Source organism: Polypterus senegalus, chromosome 3, assembly GCF_016835505.1.
Source record: "Polypterus senegalus isolate Bchr_013 chromosome 3, ASM1683550v1, whole genome shotgun sequence".
In the NCBI taxonomy this organism is placed as follows: Eukaryota; Metazoa; Chordata; class Cladistia; order Polypteriformes; family Polypteridae; genus Polypterus; species Polypterus senegalus.
This window is the reverse complement of record NC_053156.1, coordinates 264,216,430-264,238,259: the sequence shown is the minus strand read 5'-3', so window position 1 is coordinate 264,238,259 and position 21,830 is coordinate 264,216,430. Positions and strand designations below refer to the sequence as shown.

General features: G+C 33.9%; 1 protein-coding gene across 11 annotated transcripts in view; it reads right to left on the bottom strand.

Annotated features, from left to right (window-relative positions):
* The window catches only part of enah (ENAH actin regulator), a 248,100-nt gene that overhangs the window by 59,423 nt on the left and 166,847 nt on the right, over positions 1–21,830 (bottom strand). For 10 of the 11 annotated variants that reach the window (XM_039749057.1, XM_039749065.1, XM_039749066.1 and 7 more), the window contains one exon: positions 10,781–10,865. In XM_039749057.1, coding sequence (XP_039604991.1) covers positions 10,781–10,865 — 85 coding nt within the window. Of the gene's footprint in view, positions 1–10,780; positions 10,866–12,127; positions 12,288–21,830 lie in introns of those variants that run through there. The other variant, XM_039749061.1, reaches the window with a different exon arrangement.

The window sequence follows — 21,830 nt, the reverse complement described above, 5'->3', positions numbered from 1 at the left end:
TCCTGACTGAAGTGTGCGTTTGTGAAGGAGGAAACACAGGGGTGCCAAAAGGTAGGCCTGCTTCCTCTAGGCTGAAAGAAATCATTTGGGGATAAAAATTCTAACTTCTTCCATGGGATCATAACTTGTTATGTTTATGGGTGTACACTGCATAAAAGTGTACACTATAGTAGTTTAGGACTGGTCTCATATGCTCTATTACAGGTTGCCACACTTCTCTATAATATTGACAGCCCAAAAGAGTATAAAAGACAACAGAGGCACCACTAGAATTTGTTTTTTTTATTCCTAATACCGCAGCCTTACTTTCAGGCTAAACACACAAAAAAAGTTTGTTCCCCTTTATTTCAGGCTATTTTTCAATACCTAGGAAAACATGTTACAAACAATACACCAACTGCAACAGTTACTTACGGTGTGCTAACTAAAACATACTTTAGAAATAGTTTTGAACAGAAAATAATTACATTAATGATATTTAACAGACAAGTACTGTATTTTTCAAGTCAAAGCTGTTTCATGGTATATTATATATACTCATGGAACATATTAACTTGACAAATAATAGATGTAATAGGTACAGGGGTCCTAATATAAACAAATGCCTTAAAACATACAGAATACATCTATTTCTTTCAAGTCAAAAACGTTTGAGTATTGATGAAGTATTGCAAAACGGCATATACCCTTTAACCCAAATTCTGCACAAAGTGAATATTGAACTTGATTTATTATTTTGAAACACACCTATACAGTAGATCTAAAATTAAACACAAAATGATTCATTAATTGATTGATTTCTGAACTTAATTCAGGTCAATAATTTTTGCCCTATTTACATTAATTACATATATTGTATACATAAACATATGCGTGCACACACACACCTTGGATGCAATTTTTTTTATTCTAGGTCTTGTATATTAATGTGTCAATAGAAAAGAGAAAATGTTTGATTTCCAAACATTCATTTTCCAAAAAATTAAATGTTACAGAAATACTTTCTTTAATGAAATACAAACGTAACATTAAGTAATTTCCATTTCAAATTAAAAACATTACTACCTTCTAGGTACATACTAGCCCAGTGCTTGATTAAACAAAGATAACAGACAATGAAATATGCGAATAAACCTAAGTGATTAACAAACATAAATGGGTGAAGAAGGAATTAAACTAAAAGGTGAGGATGTGGGAGATATGACAATTTAACCTGCAGATCATCAATTCTTATACCATAGCAAAAAAGAGCATGTCAATGAGAGAAAGTGTTTTAATCCTCTGCCAGCAGGGTCTCTCCCAAGCAGAAATCTTACAACAGATAAGAATTTCAACATGTGCTGTCCAAACACTTCTGAAGAAGCACAAGGAAAGAGGCAAGGCTAAGGACCAGAAACCCAGTGCAGAAAACAAGAGATGTATCAAATTGACATCCCTTCAAAATCAGAAGTTACCCAGTACTGCTATCAGCTCTGAATTCATAGAAATAAGTCAAACTTTAAAAATAAGTTTTGATAAATCTTATCAGAAGAAGTCTTCATGGAAAAGTTGCTACCAAAAGGTCATTCCTCCAAAGTAGAAAGAAAGCCAAGAGATTTACTTACCAATGTACAAGGACTAAGGTAGTGAAGAATGGCAGCGAGCGTTATGGAGTGATAACTAAAACTTTGAAATTTTTGATTCAGACAGGAGACATGATCTCCATTGAAGAGCAGGAGAGCTCTTCATGGGTGAGCATCTGCATACAACAGTGAAGCATGGCAGAGGTTTCCTGAAGGCTTAGGGTCGTAGTTCTGCAAATGGATTTAGTGACCTGTTTAGAATTAATAGAATTCTAAAATAAACTAAAAACTGTATCTGTGCTGTTTAAGATTAAAATATACAGATGTCGGTCATAAAATTAGAATATCATGACAAAGTTGATTTATTTCAGTAATTCCATTCAAAAAGTGAAACTTGTATATTAGATTCATTCAATACACACATACTGATATATTTCAAATGTTTATTTCTTTTAATTTTGATGATTATAACAGACAACTAATGAAAGTCCCAAATTCAGTATATCGGAAAATTAGAATATCAATTAAGACCAATGCAAAAAAAGCATTTTTAGAAATGTTGGCCAGCTGAAAGGTATGAACATGAACAGTATGAGCATGTACAGCACTCAATATTTAGTTGGGGCTCCTTTGGCCTGGATTACTGCAGCAATGTGGCGTGGCATGGAATCGATCAGTCTGTGACACTGCTCAGGTGTTATGAGAGCCCATGTTGCTCTGATAGTGGCCTTCAGCTCTTCTGAATTGTTGGGTCTGGCGTATTGCATCTTCCTCTTCACAATACTACATAGATTTTGTATGGGGTTAAGGTCAGGCAAGTTTGCTGGCCAATCAAGAACAGGGAAACCATGGTCCTTAAACCAGGTACTGGTGGCTTTGGCACTTTGTGCAGGTGCCATGTCCTGTTGGAAAATGAAATTTTAATCTCCATTAAGTTCGTCAACAGCAGGAAGCATGAAGAGCTCTAAAACTTCCTGGTAGACGGCTGCGTTGACCTTGGACCTCAGAAAACACAATGGACCAACACCAGCAGATGACATGGCACCCCAAACCATCACTGACTGTGGAAACGTTACACTTGACCTCGAGCAACGTGGATTCCGTGCCTCTTCTCTATTCCTCCAGACTCTGGAACCTTGATTTCCAAAGGAAATGCAAAAGTTACTTTTATCAGAGAACATAACTTTGGACCACTCAGCAGCAGTTTTGTCTTTAGCCCAGGCAAGACACTTTTGACGTTGTCTCTTGTTTAAGAGTGGCTTGACACAAGGAATGTGACAGCTGAAACCCATGTCTTGCATACGTCTGTGCGTGGTGGTCCTTGAAGCACTGACTCCAGCTGCAGTCCACTCTTTGTGAATCTCCCCCACAGTTTTGAATGGGTTTTGTTTCACAATCTTCTCCAGGGTGCGGTTATCTCTATTGCTTGTACTAATTTTTCTACCACATCTGGTCTTCCCTTTGCCTCTCTATTAATGTGCCAGGACACAGAGCTCTGTGAACAGCCAGACTCTTTAGCAATTACCTTTTGTGTCTTGCCCTCCTTGTGCAAGGTGTCAATGGTCGTCATTTGGACAACTGTCAAGTCAGCAGTCTTCCCCATGATTGTGTAGCCTACGGAACTAGACTGAGAGACCATTTAAAGGCTTTTGCAGGTGTTTTGAGTTAATTAGCTGAATAGAGTGTGGCACCAGGTGTCTTCAATATTGAACCTTTTCACAATATTCTAATTTTCCGAGATACTGAATTTGGGACTTTCATTAGTTGTCGGTTATAATTATCAAAATTAAAAGAAATAAACATTTGAAATACATCAGTCTGTATGTAATGAATGAATCTAATATACAAGTTTCACTTTTTGAATGGAATTACTGAAATAAATCAACTTTGTCATGATATTCTAATATATATATAAGGTAATTGAAAGGAACTACTTTAGGCATCTCTTTCCTAGAAGAATTCATTTTACCGACAAACACACCTCGCTTGTGTATAGGCGACGGGAGGTAAAGTGAAAGGGATATTGTTTTGCCAATGTTAGCAGCTGAACGACTTTGTCTTTCTTCTGAGGTTTTGTTTTGCTGATGTGCTGGCCTGGCTTGTGTTATTAGAGGCTAAGTGAGTTTTCTGTTTCCTCAGAGGTAGAATCTGAATCGGGAGAGGGGAAGAACAACACTCATCCTTGCAAGGAGAAGAGAAGAAAGGAAATGAAAGCAAAGAAACAAAAGTCTTGTACATTGAACTGTGTAGACTGAGACTTGTAAAGTGGTACTTGTGAAATAAAAACAGTTGCATGTGTGACTGGGCTTTGGGGCTCTTTAATGCCCTCTAGTGGCCACACCATAAGTGCACATTAATATTTGCTGGCTTTAGCTTAAGTTACAAACATCAATCAGGGAACCAAACTTTTAAAACAGTACTTAATATTTGTTCAGTTGCTGTAGTTTTAAATGATGTAGATGAAGCTTAGCCCTGACCTCTTCAGGATGTCCATAAAGTTTTTCTCTAGAACACATGGAAAGAGAATACATGCACATTACCTCGACTCTTTTCTTTCTCTAGGCTTTGGTCTTATTCTTGTGGTTGTGGACTATACTAGATTTATAGACTATGAATGCTCACATACTATGGCGCTCTTTTGTTGATCAGTCAAATGTCTTTCTTCAGTGAGACAGACGTTAATCTTACATATGGTGCTTCTTACTAATGCACTTCACTATCCTTAGGCAAGGCTTGAGTCAAGTTAAGCAGGCTGTCACTGAAGCAGATAACTCCTGCTGCTGAAGGTTTATAATGGATGGAGTAAACAGTTTGCTATTGATTTCTTGGGTGTACATAAACCCAATCTTTAGAATAATAATTATTGCAATGCTTTGTCCATTGAGGTTGGTAAAGGCTTAATTATGATAATCTTTCTCACTCATCAGAGCATTAATTAATACAAGACCAAGATGATTCTGAACTGCATATACCAGTAGAAGTGTCATTCAGCTATGATTGGTATAACCTTACAAGACTAAGACCCAGATGTTTCAGTCGAAAGAGCGGCTCAAGGAAGCATTTCAACAGAAAAGGACATCCAGATGACAAGGTGTCAGTGAAGGTGGCAGGCAGTTACACCAGTAAGTCACATATGCTATGCTAAAGAAAAAAAGGACAATTCCATTATGTGCTATAGAGTACTAATGGAGTACTCATATTATATATGTGGGGCTATTTTAAAAAATACACACTTCACTTCAATCTAAACATTAAGTTTTCAAAAGAAAAACATTTCCACTCAATCCAAGAAAACTGATTTGATAGAAGGTTTTTTAGTGTATGCGAAGATGGCTGAAACTAAACGATATATACTCAGATTCAGATCCATAAAGGAATATCATTTAAAGCAGTGTTTCGCTACCCAGTCTTTACACTTTGGAGGGCACTAGCAATCGCCACAACTCACTACCACTGTAAACATTTACAACTTACAACCCAATGGTGATAGCCCTGACTGAGAAACACAGCTTTAAAGTAACTAATCAGTGGTGCAGGCTTTGTAAGATATAGCGGCTTCTCACAGCTATGTATTGAATAAACATTTATAAAAATTACTAAATACATTTCCTTTAGAATTTTCAGTGTCAAAAAATATAAATTCAAACTTAAATTAAAATTAACAGAATAATGCTTAAATTTAAAGTGCACATTTTATTTAAACAAGTATGTTGTTTGGGAAGAAATTAGGTAGTTTTTCTTAATTTTAAAAATAGCCGATTGACACTTGCTTTAAACTCAGTGCCACAGGTTCAGCAAGATGCTATACTGCTGTAATATCAGACTGGTAGATTAACTGGCACAGTTAACAATAAACCAGTTATCAGCTTCAAGCAAGCAACTTAGTAGAAATAAGCCAGCACTCATTTTTAAGTATTACAAACTGTAAAGCACAAAAGAATCTGTTATACAACATTTCCAAAGAATGAGGTCCAAAACAGAACCAATAAATACATTTTATATATATATCTGTCTATCTATATACATCTATATCTATAAAAAATACACATACACACTGTATCATGCATCTCAATGCTTAGAACAATGAAACTTGCCTCATTTTGCAGAAAACAACTTCTTCAGATGTGTGTAATTGTAAAACAGTATAATCCTTACATTATTCTATGAAGAAAACCAACTTTTTAGAATAAGTACTATGTTACACTTTTGATTGACTAAAATGCATATCTAACATAATTGAGAAAAGCCAAGCAAAATGACACCTTTTATTGGCTAACTAAAAAGATTATAGTATGCAAGCTTTCGAGGCAACTCAGGCCCCTTCTTCAGGCAAGATGTAACATAATTAAATAAGCTATATAAGTCTTTAGTATATTAACATGCAGTATTGGACTTGTTCGATATTGTACTTCACACACAACTTCAGATGGAATTTGCAAAAACAGGCACCCTAAAGTTGCAAATGTTAAATGAACAGACTAAAGAATACCATCCCTCTTTACCATAAACATTAAATGCTAACAAAAAAAAGAAAAAAAAAGTCACAATGGCTTCACACACGTTAGAGCTTCTGTTAAAAATATGCCTAACATATCAAGCAGATAAATTAGTTTAGAAATGAAAATAAATTGTTTGCCAAATTCTACATAACAACCAAAGTATATCAAATATAATCCGAGTTTTTAGGTTTTCAAAATTGCTTTCATGCACTTTATATGCAAGACTAATTTATATATACAAAAAGGATGCAATACACTGCAAAAACCAAACATTTCAAGAAAATGTCAGATTTTTCAGTAAGAAATAAACATTAGGCTGATATATGTTAAATAAATATGGGATCAATAGGGCTATAGTAAAAACTGGATTTTATATGAAGTTAGATACTCAAATTGTTAAAAAATTGCAAAAATCATTTAATTAAAGTGTTTTGCATGAACTGCCCAGCAATCCTTTTCTGACTTTAATAATTTTGTTGAAACAATCTAATAACCTAATCAGAATGTGCCAGTTTAGAATTCCTAGATCAAGAATTACATCAACCACGAACAATGCAAGTGTTTACAGCACAACAGCTAAATTTGGCAACAGGGATTTGCTAGAAATGCACAACTTGGCATCAACAATCTTGCAACATTTAAGTACTGAAATAAATCTAATCAGTAAATTAAGTCTTTTGCCCATATAAAGTCAAGCTTCATCTTCAATGATATTTCTGCCAGCAGTGGAGAGAACTGCATTCTCACTGTCAGGTTTTATGAAGTTAAGCTGTTTTTTGCTTAACAGTAATGTCATTTTATGCTTATAAATATGGCGAGCTCTGTGATATTTTACATGACGCTCCAACAACTTAGTCAGAATTTTTTTGTAGTTTACATTCATTTACCATGCAATCTGGTAAGAACATACCAGGAAAAAAACTGTCAAAATCTATCACTGTCTACTGGGTAAGTGTGAAAAATATAAAAAAGTTTTATTTCTGTAATTTGACATGAAGAATCAAATATATGAATATGATTAATATGTTATGATTAACAAAGCCAAAAATAAAATTTCCCTGTGAGAAACTTATGATGTATCTGCAAAGTTAAAAAGATCAAACCGCTTAAAAAATGAAGTTAAAAAATTAAGTAATACTTGTGATTAATTTATCTTTCACAAGCAGAAAAAACAACAGAGATGACACTGTCCACTTTAGTAAAAATGCACTGCATCGTACAAAAGCAGGGAGGTAAACCTCCATAACAAAGATAAACAAACAGCATGTGTCATTTTTATTATTACTGTGATTCCTAAGTTACAAACAAAATCTCTCCATAATTAGGCCGAGCGACAGTAACAGATGATGATATTTGGTGTCTACTGTCTTAGTTTATTCTCCTCCCAGCTCGTTTCCGCTTGTGTTCAGAATCCAGTAATGCAAGTGGTGAGTGTCAGTCTCATGCCAAGTGGGAGTCTGAGAGATTTGCAAATTTAACATTCCAGTAGGATGTAAAGTCTAATAATCGGGTACTCTTTCTTTCAGTAATCATACAATTGGTTATATTATGTGCAAATCAAACAGGAAAAGCATTTAAAAGCTTAAAAAATAAAGATATGCACTGTACATAAATAAAACGGATTAAACCTATGGCACAAACTAGGTAATATACAGTAACAAAAACTATGCTCATTAAACAATACTAATTGTATGCAAATAAACTATTTCAATTTCATTCATTTATTTAATGCACTCATCTCTTAGGATAGTATTTAAAGGAAAACTACACTCAAACATAACATTTATTTTTATATGTTAATTACGCCATGTAGTTTATAGTAATGGCCAAGGAATAAAAATGTTATGTCATGTTTTCATGTAGAATTGAGATAATATTACTAAAGAACAGGCATCCATAAAGACCGATGCTGGACTATTGCAAAAAATACCAAAAACTAGCAATGCTTCGATGGATCATCTGCTGATCTGATCAGCTGATTTTTCACTCCAAATAACTCAATCATGATAGATTTAGACATCAAAAATTGATATTTTGAGCATCTGCTTTTGCAAGCTTTAAAGAAATTTAGTTATGGTGCTTCTTGATGTAAAGTATTATGATAATCTAAGTGCATATGTCATTTTACTGATGGAACTCCCTATAAACAGAGAGTAGCCAGGCAGATTTTGGAAGAGAGAGAAGACAAGAATATTTGCTTTTACATACAAAAAGAGCAATAAACTGCATATTCAGGAGAAATTAAAAGAAAAGGAGTTCAGAAATTGTCATATGCAGTTTAATTGTAAAAATACAAAGATTAACATTTTAATATAAAACATAAGGCTTTTACATGGAAGGTTAAGCATAAACTTTAAAGGATTATATATCATTTAAAAAATACAAAAGAATTTGACCAAAAAAGTCAGGACACCATCGTGTTGAGGTTTTGTTCCCACCTTACTTTAACATGTCTCCTTATTGTCCATGTTAAATATATTTAAATAATATATTTAAAAATATATATATATTTAAAAAATATATATTTAAAAAGACATAAATCACTTGCAACGAGTGCAGAATGCAGCTGCTAGAATCCTAACTGGGAAAAGAAAATCCGAACACATTTCTCCAGTTTTGATGTCACTACACTGGTTGCCTGTGTCATTCAGGATTGACTTTAAAATACTGCTTATGGTTTATAAAGCCTTAAATAATCGCGCTCCATCTTATATATCGGAATGCCTGACACATTATATTCCAAATCGTAACCTCAGATCTTTAAATGAGTGTCTCCTTATAATTCCAAAAGCTAAACTTAAAAGAAGTGGCGAGGCGGCCTTTTGCTGTTATGCACCTAAAATCTGGAATAGCCTGCCAATAGGAATTCGCCAGGCTAATACAGTGGAGCACTTTAAAACACTACTGAAAACACATTACTTTAACATGGCCTTCTCATAACTTCACTTTAACTTAATACTGATACTCTGTATGTTCAATTCATCACAATAACTATTCATAGTGGCTCTAAAACTGCACTGACCCCAACTCTCTTCTGTTTCTTTTTCCGGTTTCTTTGTGCGCCACCACCACCTACTCAAAACATCATGATGCACCAACATTGATGGACTGAAAGCCAGAAGTCTATGTGACCATCATCATCAGGTCCTTCCATGAAAACCCTAAATACAAAGAGGACTGTTTGACTTATGTTAGGTAGATTGCCCAGAGGGGACTGGGCGGTCTCGTGGTCTGGAACCCCTACAGATTTTATTATTTTTCTCCAGCCTTTGGAGTTTTTTTTTTGTTTTTTCTGTCCACCCTGGCCATCGGACCTTACTTATTCTATGTTAATTAATGTTGACTTATGTTTATTTTTTATTGTGTCTTCTATTTTTCTATTCATTTTGTAAAGCACTTTGAGCTACATTTTTTTGTATGAATATGTGCTATATAAATAAATGTTGATTGTTGATTGATTGATTGATATATTTATGTGCAGCCTGAATTTAAAACCTGTATGTCTTATAAGAACAATAATGTATACTGTATATTCATGCAGTAAATGTACATGCATTTAAAAACACAAGTTTCAGAGAAATGAGACTTAAGAAAGTCTCAAGTTAGTAAACAGGAGGATGGATTATGGTATATATTATTAGTATAATTTAGCATGGAGTCACATATCATATCACACATAATCATTGCAGTTGTCATGACTGAATAAGCATTCATTGGTGGTTAACTCTGACACACAGAACAACATCCCTAGGGCTAGCAGCAAAGATTTTGTTGTGGAAGGTCACAGAACCCTACCACCGAGCCTGCTAAGGATGTCACACATCAAAGCTTGTAGTCACAGGCCTACACTTCAACAGTCCACAACTCACTAAGATTATGCAAATAAGTTATACTACTGAAAAATATAAAAAAATTGTGTAATGGTATGGGGGCTTTAGGAAAACTCCCAAAAACTGCTTCTAGAAATTAAAAAAAGTCAGGTTACTTATCAAATAAAAAGTGACTACACAAGATATGCCATGAAGATGGCTGCAGAACTGGCATAAGCAGAGAAAAACATGACTTTGATGTTTTATAATTATTCTTTTCAAAATTTTCATCTCCCTTGGCTCCAACATAGATAGTAAGATATAAAGATTTCAAAGTATAATCCCTTGGCTCAACAGCTGTTTGAAGCAGGAGTCTAAGCAAGTGGCTGGTTACTTTATAATCATATTGCACCCAAAAAACAGACCACTGAAATAAGTGACTTTGTTAATGTAATTTTATGCATTACTATTTAATTTAGAAAAAAAATACAATTGCATTACATTTACCAAATACTCCACAAAATGAGCTAATCTGTTATGAAAGCTCACAAACAGAATAAGCCTACATAGGGAGCAGAGCATTTCTTGGAACATAAGACATTTATATGGATACTTAAAGCAAGGCAAAAACACACAGGGCTTTAAAAGACTGTGGAAGAACTAAGAAATAATACTGCAAACTAATAAGTAGCTGCTGCAAACAAAACAGACTGTAAATACAAAAAAAATTATCAGTAGAGGCATTTTTTTCTGACAGGGTTTGCGTTAATGTTAATATTTTTGTAAGGGCAAATATAACTACCTTGCTGTTTTCAAATGTATCCTATTGCTCAGACAACATACAGTATCTGACAATATACCTCAGGTTTAGGAATTTTGCCTAATTAGTGCCTGTAAGAAAAACAGTTACCTCCTTTGTATTTCCAGCTCCTCTTGTGAAGGACCATTCTGCACATGAGGGGAGAGCTGAGAATTCTGTCGTGTCAATGTTGGACCTGAGATAAATATATAAACAAATTAATGTTTTTAGCATATATCTTTTAAAAAGAAACTATCAAAAACAAGGCAATACTATGGAACATTAAATCAGTAAATCCAGAAAAGCATTTGTTAGAATTACTGGTTTGGACACGCAGTTGGCAGACTACATACCTACCATCATCATTAATTAAAATATATAGTTTTAAATAAGCACTTTAATACATTACAAAAGTGGTTAGTACTATTGTACTTGCAGATTAAGCATCCTGGGTTTGAATCCTTCATCTGTTTACACAGTGTGAGGTGTCTGCACATCCTCCCCATGTCCGTGTGGAGTTTATTAACCAGGTATCCCAGTGCTCCTGCTCTTGTGAATCCTGTTGTACTTGGAAAATACTATACAACCAAACCTGTAGTCAATTAGGTCAAGAAAAAAATCATGTCTTCCAAGCACACCACTTGCAATAAATTAACTACATGGATACTCTTCTAAAACCACATCTGTAGTAAATTCTTATCTTCTGCTCCATTTATTGTGAACCCCTACAATAACTTCACAAATGACCAAAATAAAAAATGTCATCAATTTGCTTCTTAAAAGGTTTACAAAACTGATATGGTTCCACAAGCTTTCGGGACTTAAAAAAACAAGAAAATGTTCTTAAAATGTAAGCATCTGTAAACAAACACCAATACACGAGGCAACATACAAAAATACATAAAACAATTTTAGAAAAGTTAAGAAGCTTTTTTTTTTCAGCTTCAACGGCAAATATTTGGGTTACATGCAATTCTGAGAGATCAGGGCACGCTTGCTATGTGATTTACCTCAATAAATTCTATTGAAAATCATTAGTATTAGAAAGATATCAATCCAAACACTCAATATTTTATAAAATACAAATTTTTCTTCATGAATCATTAAGAAAAAGGCTCCATTTATTTATAATTTTCATTTCCTCCTGGCCATGGTTACTGGGAGCTAAAGCCTAATCAAATAAATACACAATTGTTTTGCACATACAGCATGTACATAATTCAAAATAAAACTAAAAAAACACCCTTTTTTATTAATTACAAATAAAAGATTTTAAGGTAATGCCATGAACCATAACATTTTTCTGCAGACAGTTTTAAAAAGCAAACTAAACATTTAACATAATTAATTAAAATCAGAGCGCAGCTCAAGACTACACTGTAGAACTGAGCGTTTATAAAGTGATATCCTTTAGAAGATTCTGAATAAACAAACATGAATCAAAAGCAGAACACCTACATGAGAAGAGACACATATCATCCAGCTTATGGCAGCAGATATACTGCCACATCCTTTTGCCACCATTCTGAGGCCTGAAGCCAATGTCTTCCAGAGAGTCCTCAGAGCCTAAATGAATCACCATTGCATTTATAATCTTCATTGAAAGCAGTTAGAAGCTGCTGGCTGTCCTCTAGCTGTATGTGACTAATTCACCATAAATAAGAGACTTGCAGTATAATATTATAGACTGATTTCAAGTAGATATATTTAATTTCCTAGAGTTTGAGCATAGCCTCTGCCTGCTGCTGTCATGCTATGACGACTGAGGGGGGGGAAAAAAAAAAAAAACATTCATGCTGCGCTTTGCATTTCTGGCCTCATACTAAATTATTCATAACGTGACTTGCAGAGGGCAAGTATCTATACCCTTCAAATCAAATGACAGTTATGTGAAAGTCAGAGAATATAATCAAACCAGAAATACTACATAGGTTTCAAAGCATTCTTTTGATTAAAAAAAATGCAACAATATTTTTCTGCAATTAATCATTCTGAATATAAGCTGGGTAATGATCTTTTCATCAACCCTTTACTATGAAGGTTGATAAGTTAAATTTATTAACTACAGTATTCAATTTTCTTAGCAGATTTTCTAATGGTTTGTGGTGTTAAAATTACAAATTAGTTACAGAAGTATTACAATTTTAAAACATCCACAGTTTGGCAATGACAGCACCGCAGTAACGGCTAAATATGAAAACCCTTAAAAAGATACAATGAAGCACATGTTTAGGGAAAGGGCAAATGGCATATACCAAGTGGGCAGCACTTACGTCTTCAGCAATGATGAAATCTACCAATTTGGCTTTGAAACAACAAACCTTGAATAATTATATATTAAACATGGTTATAATGTCTCTGTTGGAGAAATACTCTACTTTTTATAAAGGTGTAATTGCGTAAAGCATCAATAGTTTACAATATATTTAAACTGATTTGAACCAAACACACCTACATAACTTCTCCAATTAATCATTTCCGGATAGTCTTCACAATTTTGTTACTCAAATTGAAGCACTTAAGTCGAATGGCTGCCTAGGTCCAGCACAACTTTATCTTGTCACTACAAATACAATGGAAAAATGCTGCCAGATTATACAGCTGTATGTGTGGATGGGTTTTTAACTTACACTAATGGCTTCTACAGTAATGTCTTATCCTATACCTGACTTCTTTTGTGCAGGTTTATTTCTGCATTATGTCAGTTTTGTAGTGCTTTGTATCTCCATCCACTCATCATGTAATACTGTCAAGTGTTCAGTGTCTAAGCTGCAGTCATGGCATTGCCTTCACAAGCAACAGGAATGCTAACTGCCAAAACAAAGCACATTTTTCATTTTAACTTTGTTGGTTTGGTCACTGTAAGTGAAAAATCCGAGTTCAATTCCTATTTGGGTATAAGCTGCCAGAGGTAGAACAAGGCTGGTTATAATTTTCAATTTAAGGATAACTTGACAAATAAATCTTGTTCAATTAGCCTACTTAAACTGGAAATTGACTTTGTAACTCACAAACTAGATTAACTGTAATACAACTCTTCTAATTTGTGCTCAAACAAAGTAACTCTGTAAATGTGTTTTGTAAAGCATATACCATTTACTATATTAATAAAATGCAAAATGATAATCATTTCAGTACATCTTTAACCAAACAAGTATTCTACAGTATTACAGAATTTTTTTTTCTTCTTCCAGAGACAGAGAAATGACCTTTAATATTTGTTATAGGCCTAGGTATTTATCTGAAAAACGAAAAGTATTAGTCATTTTTATTATCCAGTAAAGGGATTTTCAATTTCAGTCCTGGGGACCCACTGTGGCTGTAGGTTTTTGCTCCAGCCAGATTCATATTCAGCAACAACAACTGATAACCCTGATCTCAATTTGCTGGTAATTTTTTTCTACATTCAGAAAAGTATAGCAGAATGATTTTTACATTTATAAGACATTTAGAAATATTTGTTTTTGTTTCTAAATGCTTAACTCTGTTTTGTTGATTTCATTATTTTTTCCCTTTCTCTGTACAGTTTCCTTCCTTCATTATATCTTAATAATGACAATTAAAAACGAGCTGAGCAGACACCCAGCAAACTGAATCGTAAAAAGCTGCAACTACTTCAACATCAGACCCACTAATTAGTAAATAACAAATTAAACAATTGGAACACCTGGAAAGGTAGAATAAAAATCAAGATGAAAATATTAAGCAGGAAAAAAAAACCAAAACACATTATGCCCATATAACTGCTTAATACATACATACATACATATATTATTATATATATATATATATATATATATATATATATATATATATATATATATATATATTTTATTTTATTTTTTTTTTTCTGAACTTGTTTTCTGATTTCTAAATTGTTCCCAAAATGCAGAATCTTGGAAATGACAGTTCATTAAATTAGCCTAGTAGTCCAATTAAAAACAGAAGCTGGTTGAAACAAAAACCTGCAGCCATAATGGGTCCCCTGGACTAGGTTTGAAAACCCTACACCTAGTAGATACATTGAGGGATTGAGGTTCTGTATTTCAGATTAAGATATTTTGTATTATCTTTATAAAAGATATTAATATGTTTATTTCATGTCAAATATAATAAAATATAATAAAGGTATATATGTTACTTTAGTAGGAAGCAACTAAATATTGAAAGCTTTGCTTCAAGTTTAGTTTAAAAGATTAAAAAAAATAATTTCCCCAACATACTTGTTTACAGCTTTTTTGTTATTATTCTTAGGCCTAAGAAAATTGCAATACACTAAAAGAAAACAATAGTGGAGGTAGATAACTGAAGAATCTTCTAGTTTCTAGTGTCTCATATGAAGATGTGTTGAATATTAAAGGGAAACTAGTTCTATACTAATTTATCTTATTTACTAGGGCTGCAACAACTAATCATCAAAATTGATATTGGTTATTAAAAACAGCAAGATCACTTTCATCAATTAGTTAAGTTATTTGGCTGAGCACATTGCGCCATGCAATTGTATCACTACTATATTCAGTTATGAGCGCATTTGAAAAAAGCCAGATGGTAAGCAAGAGACAGAAAAGACAATGAGATCTTAGACTTCCAGAGTTTGGGATCACTTTACTCTGTATGCAGAAAAAAAAAGGTAAAGAGTTGCAAAATATGTAGGTCTGATCTTATAAGCCACGAGAACACAACAGAGATGCACAAACATTTCAATAGGAAACATACTGTTACAGGCTCTGTGGAGAATCAGTACTCGCCATCACCCCAGTAAGTTGAATGATACTTCACCATTATGTGACACAGATATATGAACGCAGTGTTTGCTAGACTAGGCGTAACAACATGACTTTCTGTTTAAATGAAGAATAATTGGAATCATAGTCCAGCCCACTACATTGTGAATAAAATACTAGCAGATGCAACAAAATTTCATGACAGGCAACTTAAAAAATGGGTTTTTAACCACTAGTTAGTAAACATTCAGATTTTCACTTGCCATATTTCACAGAGAAATATACCCCTGTTAATCAGGTTTCTCAAAGTCCGACAACCAGTGTTCTCTAATGGGAATAAAGGTTTTCAAGGCATTTTAGAATTCAGGTTTCTATGAATAATTGGGTTATTGGGGCGCATGGAAATGTGCCAAATGTTTCCTATGAGCTAGTTTCTTATATGTGTGTGGCTGCTGAATATTCCATAACACACATTTTCACATCCATTATGCAACCAGCCTAATCCAGCTCAGAGTCATGGGGTTAGAAACTCTCTCAGCAACATCAGCTATAAGGTAGGAATCAAGCTAGTCCATTACAGAATTATAATTTGTAACTCTATGAAGAAAATCCCTATCCTTCCTGAATGGAAGTATCATAAATCTAAAATGCACTGCAGCACAAAACAACAATGGACAATTAAGAAATGCTTACTTTGGATTAAATTTCTGGAATCTTACGTGACATTGTGTTGGAAGTACCTGCAGTTTGCTGACAGACAGCAATTAGTCTGCTTTGGTTAGAAGTGAAAATGATCACACAATGCAGATACAGGATTTTCTATCATGTTATTTCTGGAGGATAGTGTCCTTTTAATATTTTAAGGATTTTTTTTTGTTTGTTTTTTTAATTACATAGAGAAACTCTAAAAAGCTTGACACAAAAATTATTTATAAATATTTTAAATTTTTAAATAAACACATTTTTAATTGCATGAAGATGTGTGGTTTAAAAATAATGTTTCAGTTACTGAAGCATAACATAGATCATACTGTTTTACAGGGAATTTAACTTATGAAACAATTATAAAAGTGCACAGTGATAACTGACACTCAAGCAGAATTACAACCATTAAAGCCTATCTCAGTCTGTCCAAAAACAGTTTTGGTGGGGGTAGGTTGCTCTCTAATTGGTGAAATTACTGTGTTAGGCCTTTCTTCATGTGTCCTGTAAACAGGACTTATGTACAATATTCTGAAACAATCAAATCAGTAGTTAGTACAGCCTTACAATATTAACATATGCATATATATATAACGTGTATTGGAGTGGCTGAACAATGTTATAGATGCACCAAATCAATTTCATTTTTCAGTTTGCCTTCATGCTTTGAGACAGGCATGCAACTCAAACAGATGGGTTTGATTAATCTGTTAAGCTGAATATTCCTAAAATAACAAACTAAAAGATTGTTTATCTCCATCAATTAACACTTACCAGTTTCTTTAACTTACTGAAGCTAAACTATCTAATAAAGTAACCAGAAAGTTGTTAACCTTGTACGCATCTATTATATTAATAAGACATTATTTAACTATCCATTAATTCATACTTTTATTTCAGTTTAAGGTCATAAGGAGGAATCTATGCCAGAAGCACTGAGCACAAAATACATAAAACCGCTTTGAATGGGGAAGCAATATCCCATCAGACAGTACATCAATGGTTCTCTTATGCACACCCCAATACTCAAGAACAAGTCAGGTTCATATACATATAATTAAAATCATATTAATAAAAAAGTAAATCACTGTTCCTGCTACTATCAGAATGCAATGTGACAACATTTAGTTAATGGCTATTTGTACATGTTGATGGAACTTTACCAGTGCTACTTTTAAAAATAGGTGATTTTGTGTCACTGCAAGTTAACAACATGTATAAGAACAGTAATATATTACCTCTGAGATATAGAATCATAAAACTTACAAATCAATCCCATCATTGCTTTCTTCTACAAATGGCAAAAAGCAAAGGGGAAACAAAGAAGATACTGAAATGAATTGCTCAAACTGAAGTGAAAAGCTTGAAAGGAAAAAGGTGACTGTCTACAAAGGGAAATAAGAAAAAAAAGGTGGCATGCTGGGGAGAACTCTGTCTCCAGATGGAAGTGGGTTGACAAAAATGTAGCATTAGAAGGGGTACCGAGTATAAATCTAGCTCGTTGTTTAGTATGCTTGTCCCATACTTTATAGAGTAATATATTACTTGTAAACTTTGGTGTCAGCAACTAAATCATTTTGAAGAAAGTATGAAAGTTATCTAATTGACCACTGTTTCTCAAAGTGCTTCATATATAGGATCAAGTTTACTAATATTAAAAGATACAGTAGATGACATACAGACTATTATCACTTGTTTGTTTAAAATCTGTGTTGAAATGACATTTTTTTTTACCCTGTGTTTAAGTGGACAGTTAGAAAGGCTATCTTATGGATCAAATGTGTTTGGCTCGATTCCAGCTCCCAATTGTTTTCTTTGTAAAGTCTGCACAATCCCCACATGTCTTTATCGATTTTCCTCCCATATTCTGAAAATGTGCATGTTAGGTTAGTTGGTAATCGCAAACTCAGTGAGTTATAGCAGTCTAAACTTAAACTTTTTGAATGGTGCCCATTACAATATTTTCAAGCTACGTACGCTTCTTAAGTATATCATTTATTAAAAACTAAACAAAGATGAAATGTATAATTTGTAAACTGTAATAAATCAAAATACAAACCACAGTCAATGAGTTGACTGACAGCTGACATGCCACACCAGTTAAAAATTCTGCTGCGGCTGGACAGCATAGTATGATTTTCCCAAAAAAGACCTGGCTAGTGTAATGAAATATTTTATTTCAGGAATTGGACAGCCCATGGAGTTACCACAAAAGATCTAAAAGGGGAGGGCAGAAGTGGGCCAGGAATCTTTTAAGAGACACAAAGATCAAAGTGTTGACAATGCACTGGAAGCAAAAGAAACTTAGTGACTGATCTCCAATGGATTCATTGAAGACAATTAGATCTGAACACAGTGCTTATAGTTATTATTATATGTCCGTGGCCATAAGAGAAGGGAAGTTCAAATGGATTTTTTTGGAGGTTGGGGAGCGGCCCGATTTTTAACAAAACAGTAAACATGGCTGAATAAAGGAAGGGCTAAACTGCTAAGGCAGTGAATTACTTTCAGTCTTAGTTCTTACAACAATATTTTGCTGTGACATAAGCAGAATGCAACATGAACAACATAAATTGAAACAAAAAAAGAAACTTCAATGCCTTTGAATGAGAGACAAGTAAGATAATGCTCAGGCAATAACATGCTGTATATTGGTAATTGAACATTGTATATAAGAAACCTTCAGGCATGTTAAAACTGTGTGTAATGAATACACAATACTAATGTACCCAAGTAACTATTCACTTTACTCACACACAGATACCTGCTTGACATTTGCAGATTATTGCTGGTGCACAAACCACCCTTTGAAACATACTATAGGTGACATGCTGAATGAAGTAAAGGGCTCAGATTCATAGTGGCAAAAAGCATATGTATACAGATGATGTCAGATGAGTACGTAAGTGAATGATGAAGCATCTGATGAAAGATTCAGGACTATGCAGGGTAAAAGTGATCACTTGAATATGCTTCAGTTATTTAGCATGAAGCAAGTCTTAAAGGATGATCTAAAAAAAATTTTTTTTTTGTTACTTTAATCTCATGCTTTCATGTAGACTGCAGAAGACAAAGTCCCATATATAACAGTGGCCTATAGTAACCAACAGTGAACCATATCAAAAAAAATCTCACATTACTTGTGTCACGTAATCCACATGTAATGTAATCTAGTTGCATGCTAACAACCTCTCAAACCTATGTATTTTTTTTACTAAAATATTCTTAAACAAACCACCTCCAAAAAGTGCTTTCATGAACAAAAATGGAATGTGATCAGTAGTGTTGATCGTCGAAATTCACCAAACGCAGTAATATGTTGTGTTCACCAATGACTTACTTAGTCCTTACTTTTCCTGGAAAATTGCTGTGCAGCAGCTTAGGCAAACGTTCTTCCCCAGCATCCCATGATGCTGTACAAGACCAGCACCAGAGCTTTTAGCAGCCACATGTAAAACTTTTAGACATGTCTATTGTAAGATCGTTGCTGATCTGCTTCACATATTTGTGATGTCATGACCTGATCAGTACTTTAACCAGATCCCACATGCATTTTAAAAAAAATGCAGTAATTTCATTTGAGGGGAACATCAGATAACCATAAACAGTACTGCCACCGGATGTAGAAAACTCTGATCTCTGGGCAGCACCACATGTCTAATTTGTATGCATAATCAGCCATAAGCCCAATTATACCCTCAAAACAAGCCTTAAAGGAGCAGGCACATTCTTAGAAAGCACAGGAGGCCCTGTAAAATAACAAAATATGCATTACTATTTACAAGGTGTTTGTTTCTTCTTCATTTAAGAAAACAGTGCAAAAAATCTACAAAGATACAAAGATACAGCTGTGTCCGGAGCCCAATATCAAAGATTGGAATGAACCAGTCCTATGCTGCTTGGAACTCTGTCATCACAGTGATCTACATTTTATTCATTTAGTTGTTATATTTTGTCTGTGTGTTCATGAAAACACAATGAAGTCATTTCCATGGGTCTCACTCACCACTTGTGCTCAGACATACCCAAGCATTTGAACTGAAGACTCCCCCTCCCAACCTCATCCATTAGTCAGGAATCCTGCTCAGTAACAGCTTTTTCATTTGCCAACATTGCTCTTCACGTGATATCAACATACTTGTGCATATCTGCACTGCTCCAACAAGCAGATGGACAACTTGCATCTAGTCAGTTTCACAAATAGCTGGTAAAAATCCAAGTGATGCTCACCATTAAGAAAAAAAATCTAATGACTGGAGGAGGGTCTACAATTCAAACGCTCTCTGGATTCTGACAGCGTTGCATTTTCATTTACAAAAGCATTTTGTTTCCTCAGAGATGGTTTGTTTAACAATATTTTAGTACAAATACATGTGTTTGGAATGTTGTGAACATATGTCTGAAAAATCTGACATGTGGATTATACAACATGAGTAACCGGAGATCTTTCATGGACATTTTTGGTATTGTTTGCTGTTGTGCAGAACTGGTAACCATAGACAACTATTATATCAAACTTTATCTGCATTATACATGAAAGAATGAGATTAAAATTTCTCTCAGACATCACAGCAAACTACATGGGGTAACATTTACAAAATTTTAAATTAAGGATGGAGTATTCTCTTAAGTGGATTCAGCAAGCATAGGCAAACAAGTGAGTGAAAAAGTAGGTGGACAGAATGAAGGTTGAGTAGGAGAGAAAAGTGATTGTAGTAAACTATCTAATCAACGATAATGTTCAAGAACATAAAAAGAAAAGAAACTGAAATTGGCAAAAAAACAAACTAGGCAAATTTTAAAAGTAAAAGTAAGTTTCGTTACTTGCTGAGCACGATCAGGTGAAAATTGATAATGAGTAATAACTAGGTGGTACCATAAAAGAAAAGAAAAAAAAAATTAACAGAATAGTTACAGCTGTCAGCTGTTCACTTATATGGAAAAATTCGCACTTAGATTTTGCAACTTCATAATCATTTCATGAAAATGAAGGTCCAGACCCTTTAATCTCAGAGCTAGAAGGACACTTTTCATAGAGTCCTTAATTACTTAAATCCCTACCACATATTCCATTGTGAAATTACAAAAAAGGGAAAATGTAAGCACCGACAGATTTTTCTTTCAGACAACTACAATCTAAGTATAGATGCTTTCTAATAAAATCACAAATTATCAAACCAATTGTATAGCCTTTAGTTAGGTTTTAGAATTTATGAAAGAACCTTATGACAAATAAATTAAAATGGCAAAGATAAAAAGAGCTTGTATTAGACTCTCGTTTTCAGTACAATCCACAGTATAGTAGAATGTTGAAAGGAATTAAACATTCTTGATGTTAAATTTATTATTTGAATAATATCAAGGAGATCTCAAATTGTAAATCTGAATATGAGCTTTGTAGCTGTATATCATACTGAGGTGTTTACTTTGACTTGTCAAGTCTTATATTAAGCTTTAGTATACAAAACAAAATCACATGCTGTCAGCAGAGTACACAGAAACATTCAATCCTCAAATATGCTGACCTCTTTCAAGACCTTGTGTTTGTTTAGACCGGAAATCTCTGCACTGCATCACAAGATTGCTAATAAAAGTAAAGCAGCATAGATACAACTTCACTGATATCTTATAATTGGCTTAAAAGAAATATATATTTATAACAGATAGAATTTCACACCACAAGCTGTGAAGGTGGTCATTTTTGACTGTGGACTTGAAAAATGTGCTAAAAA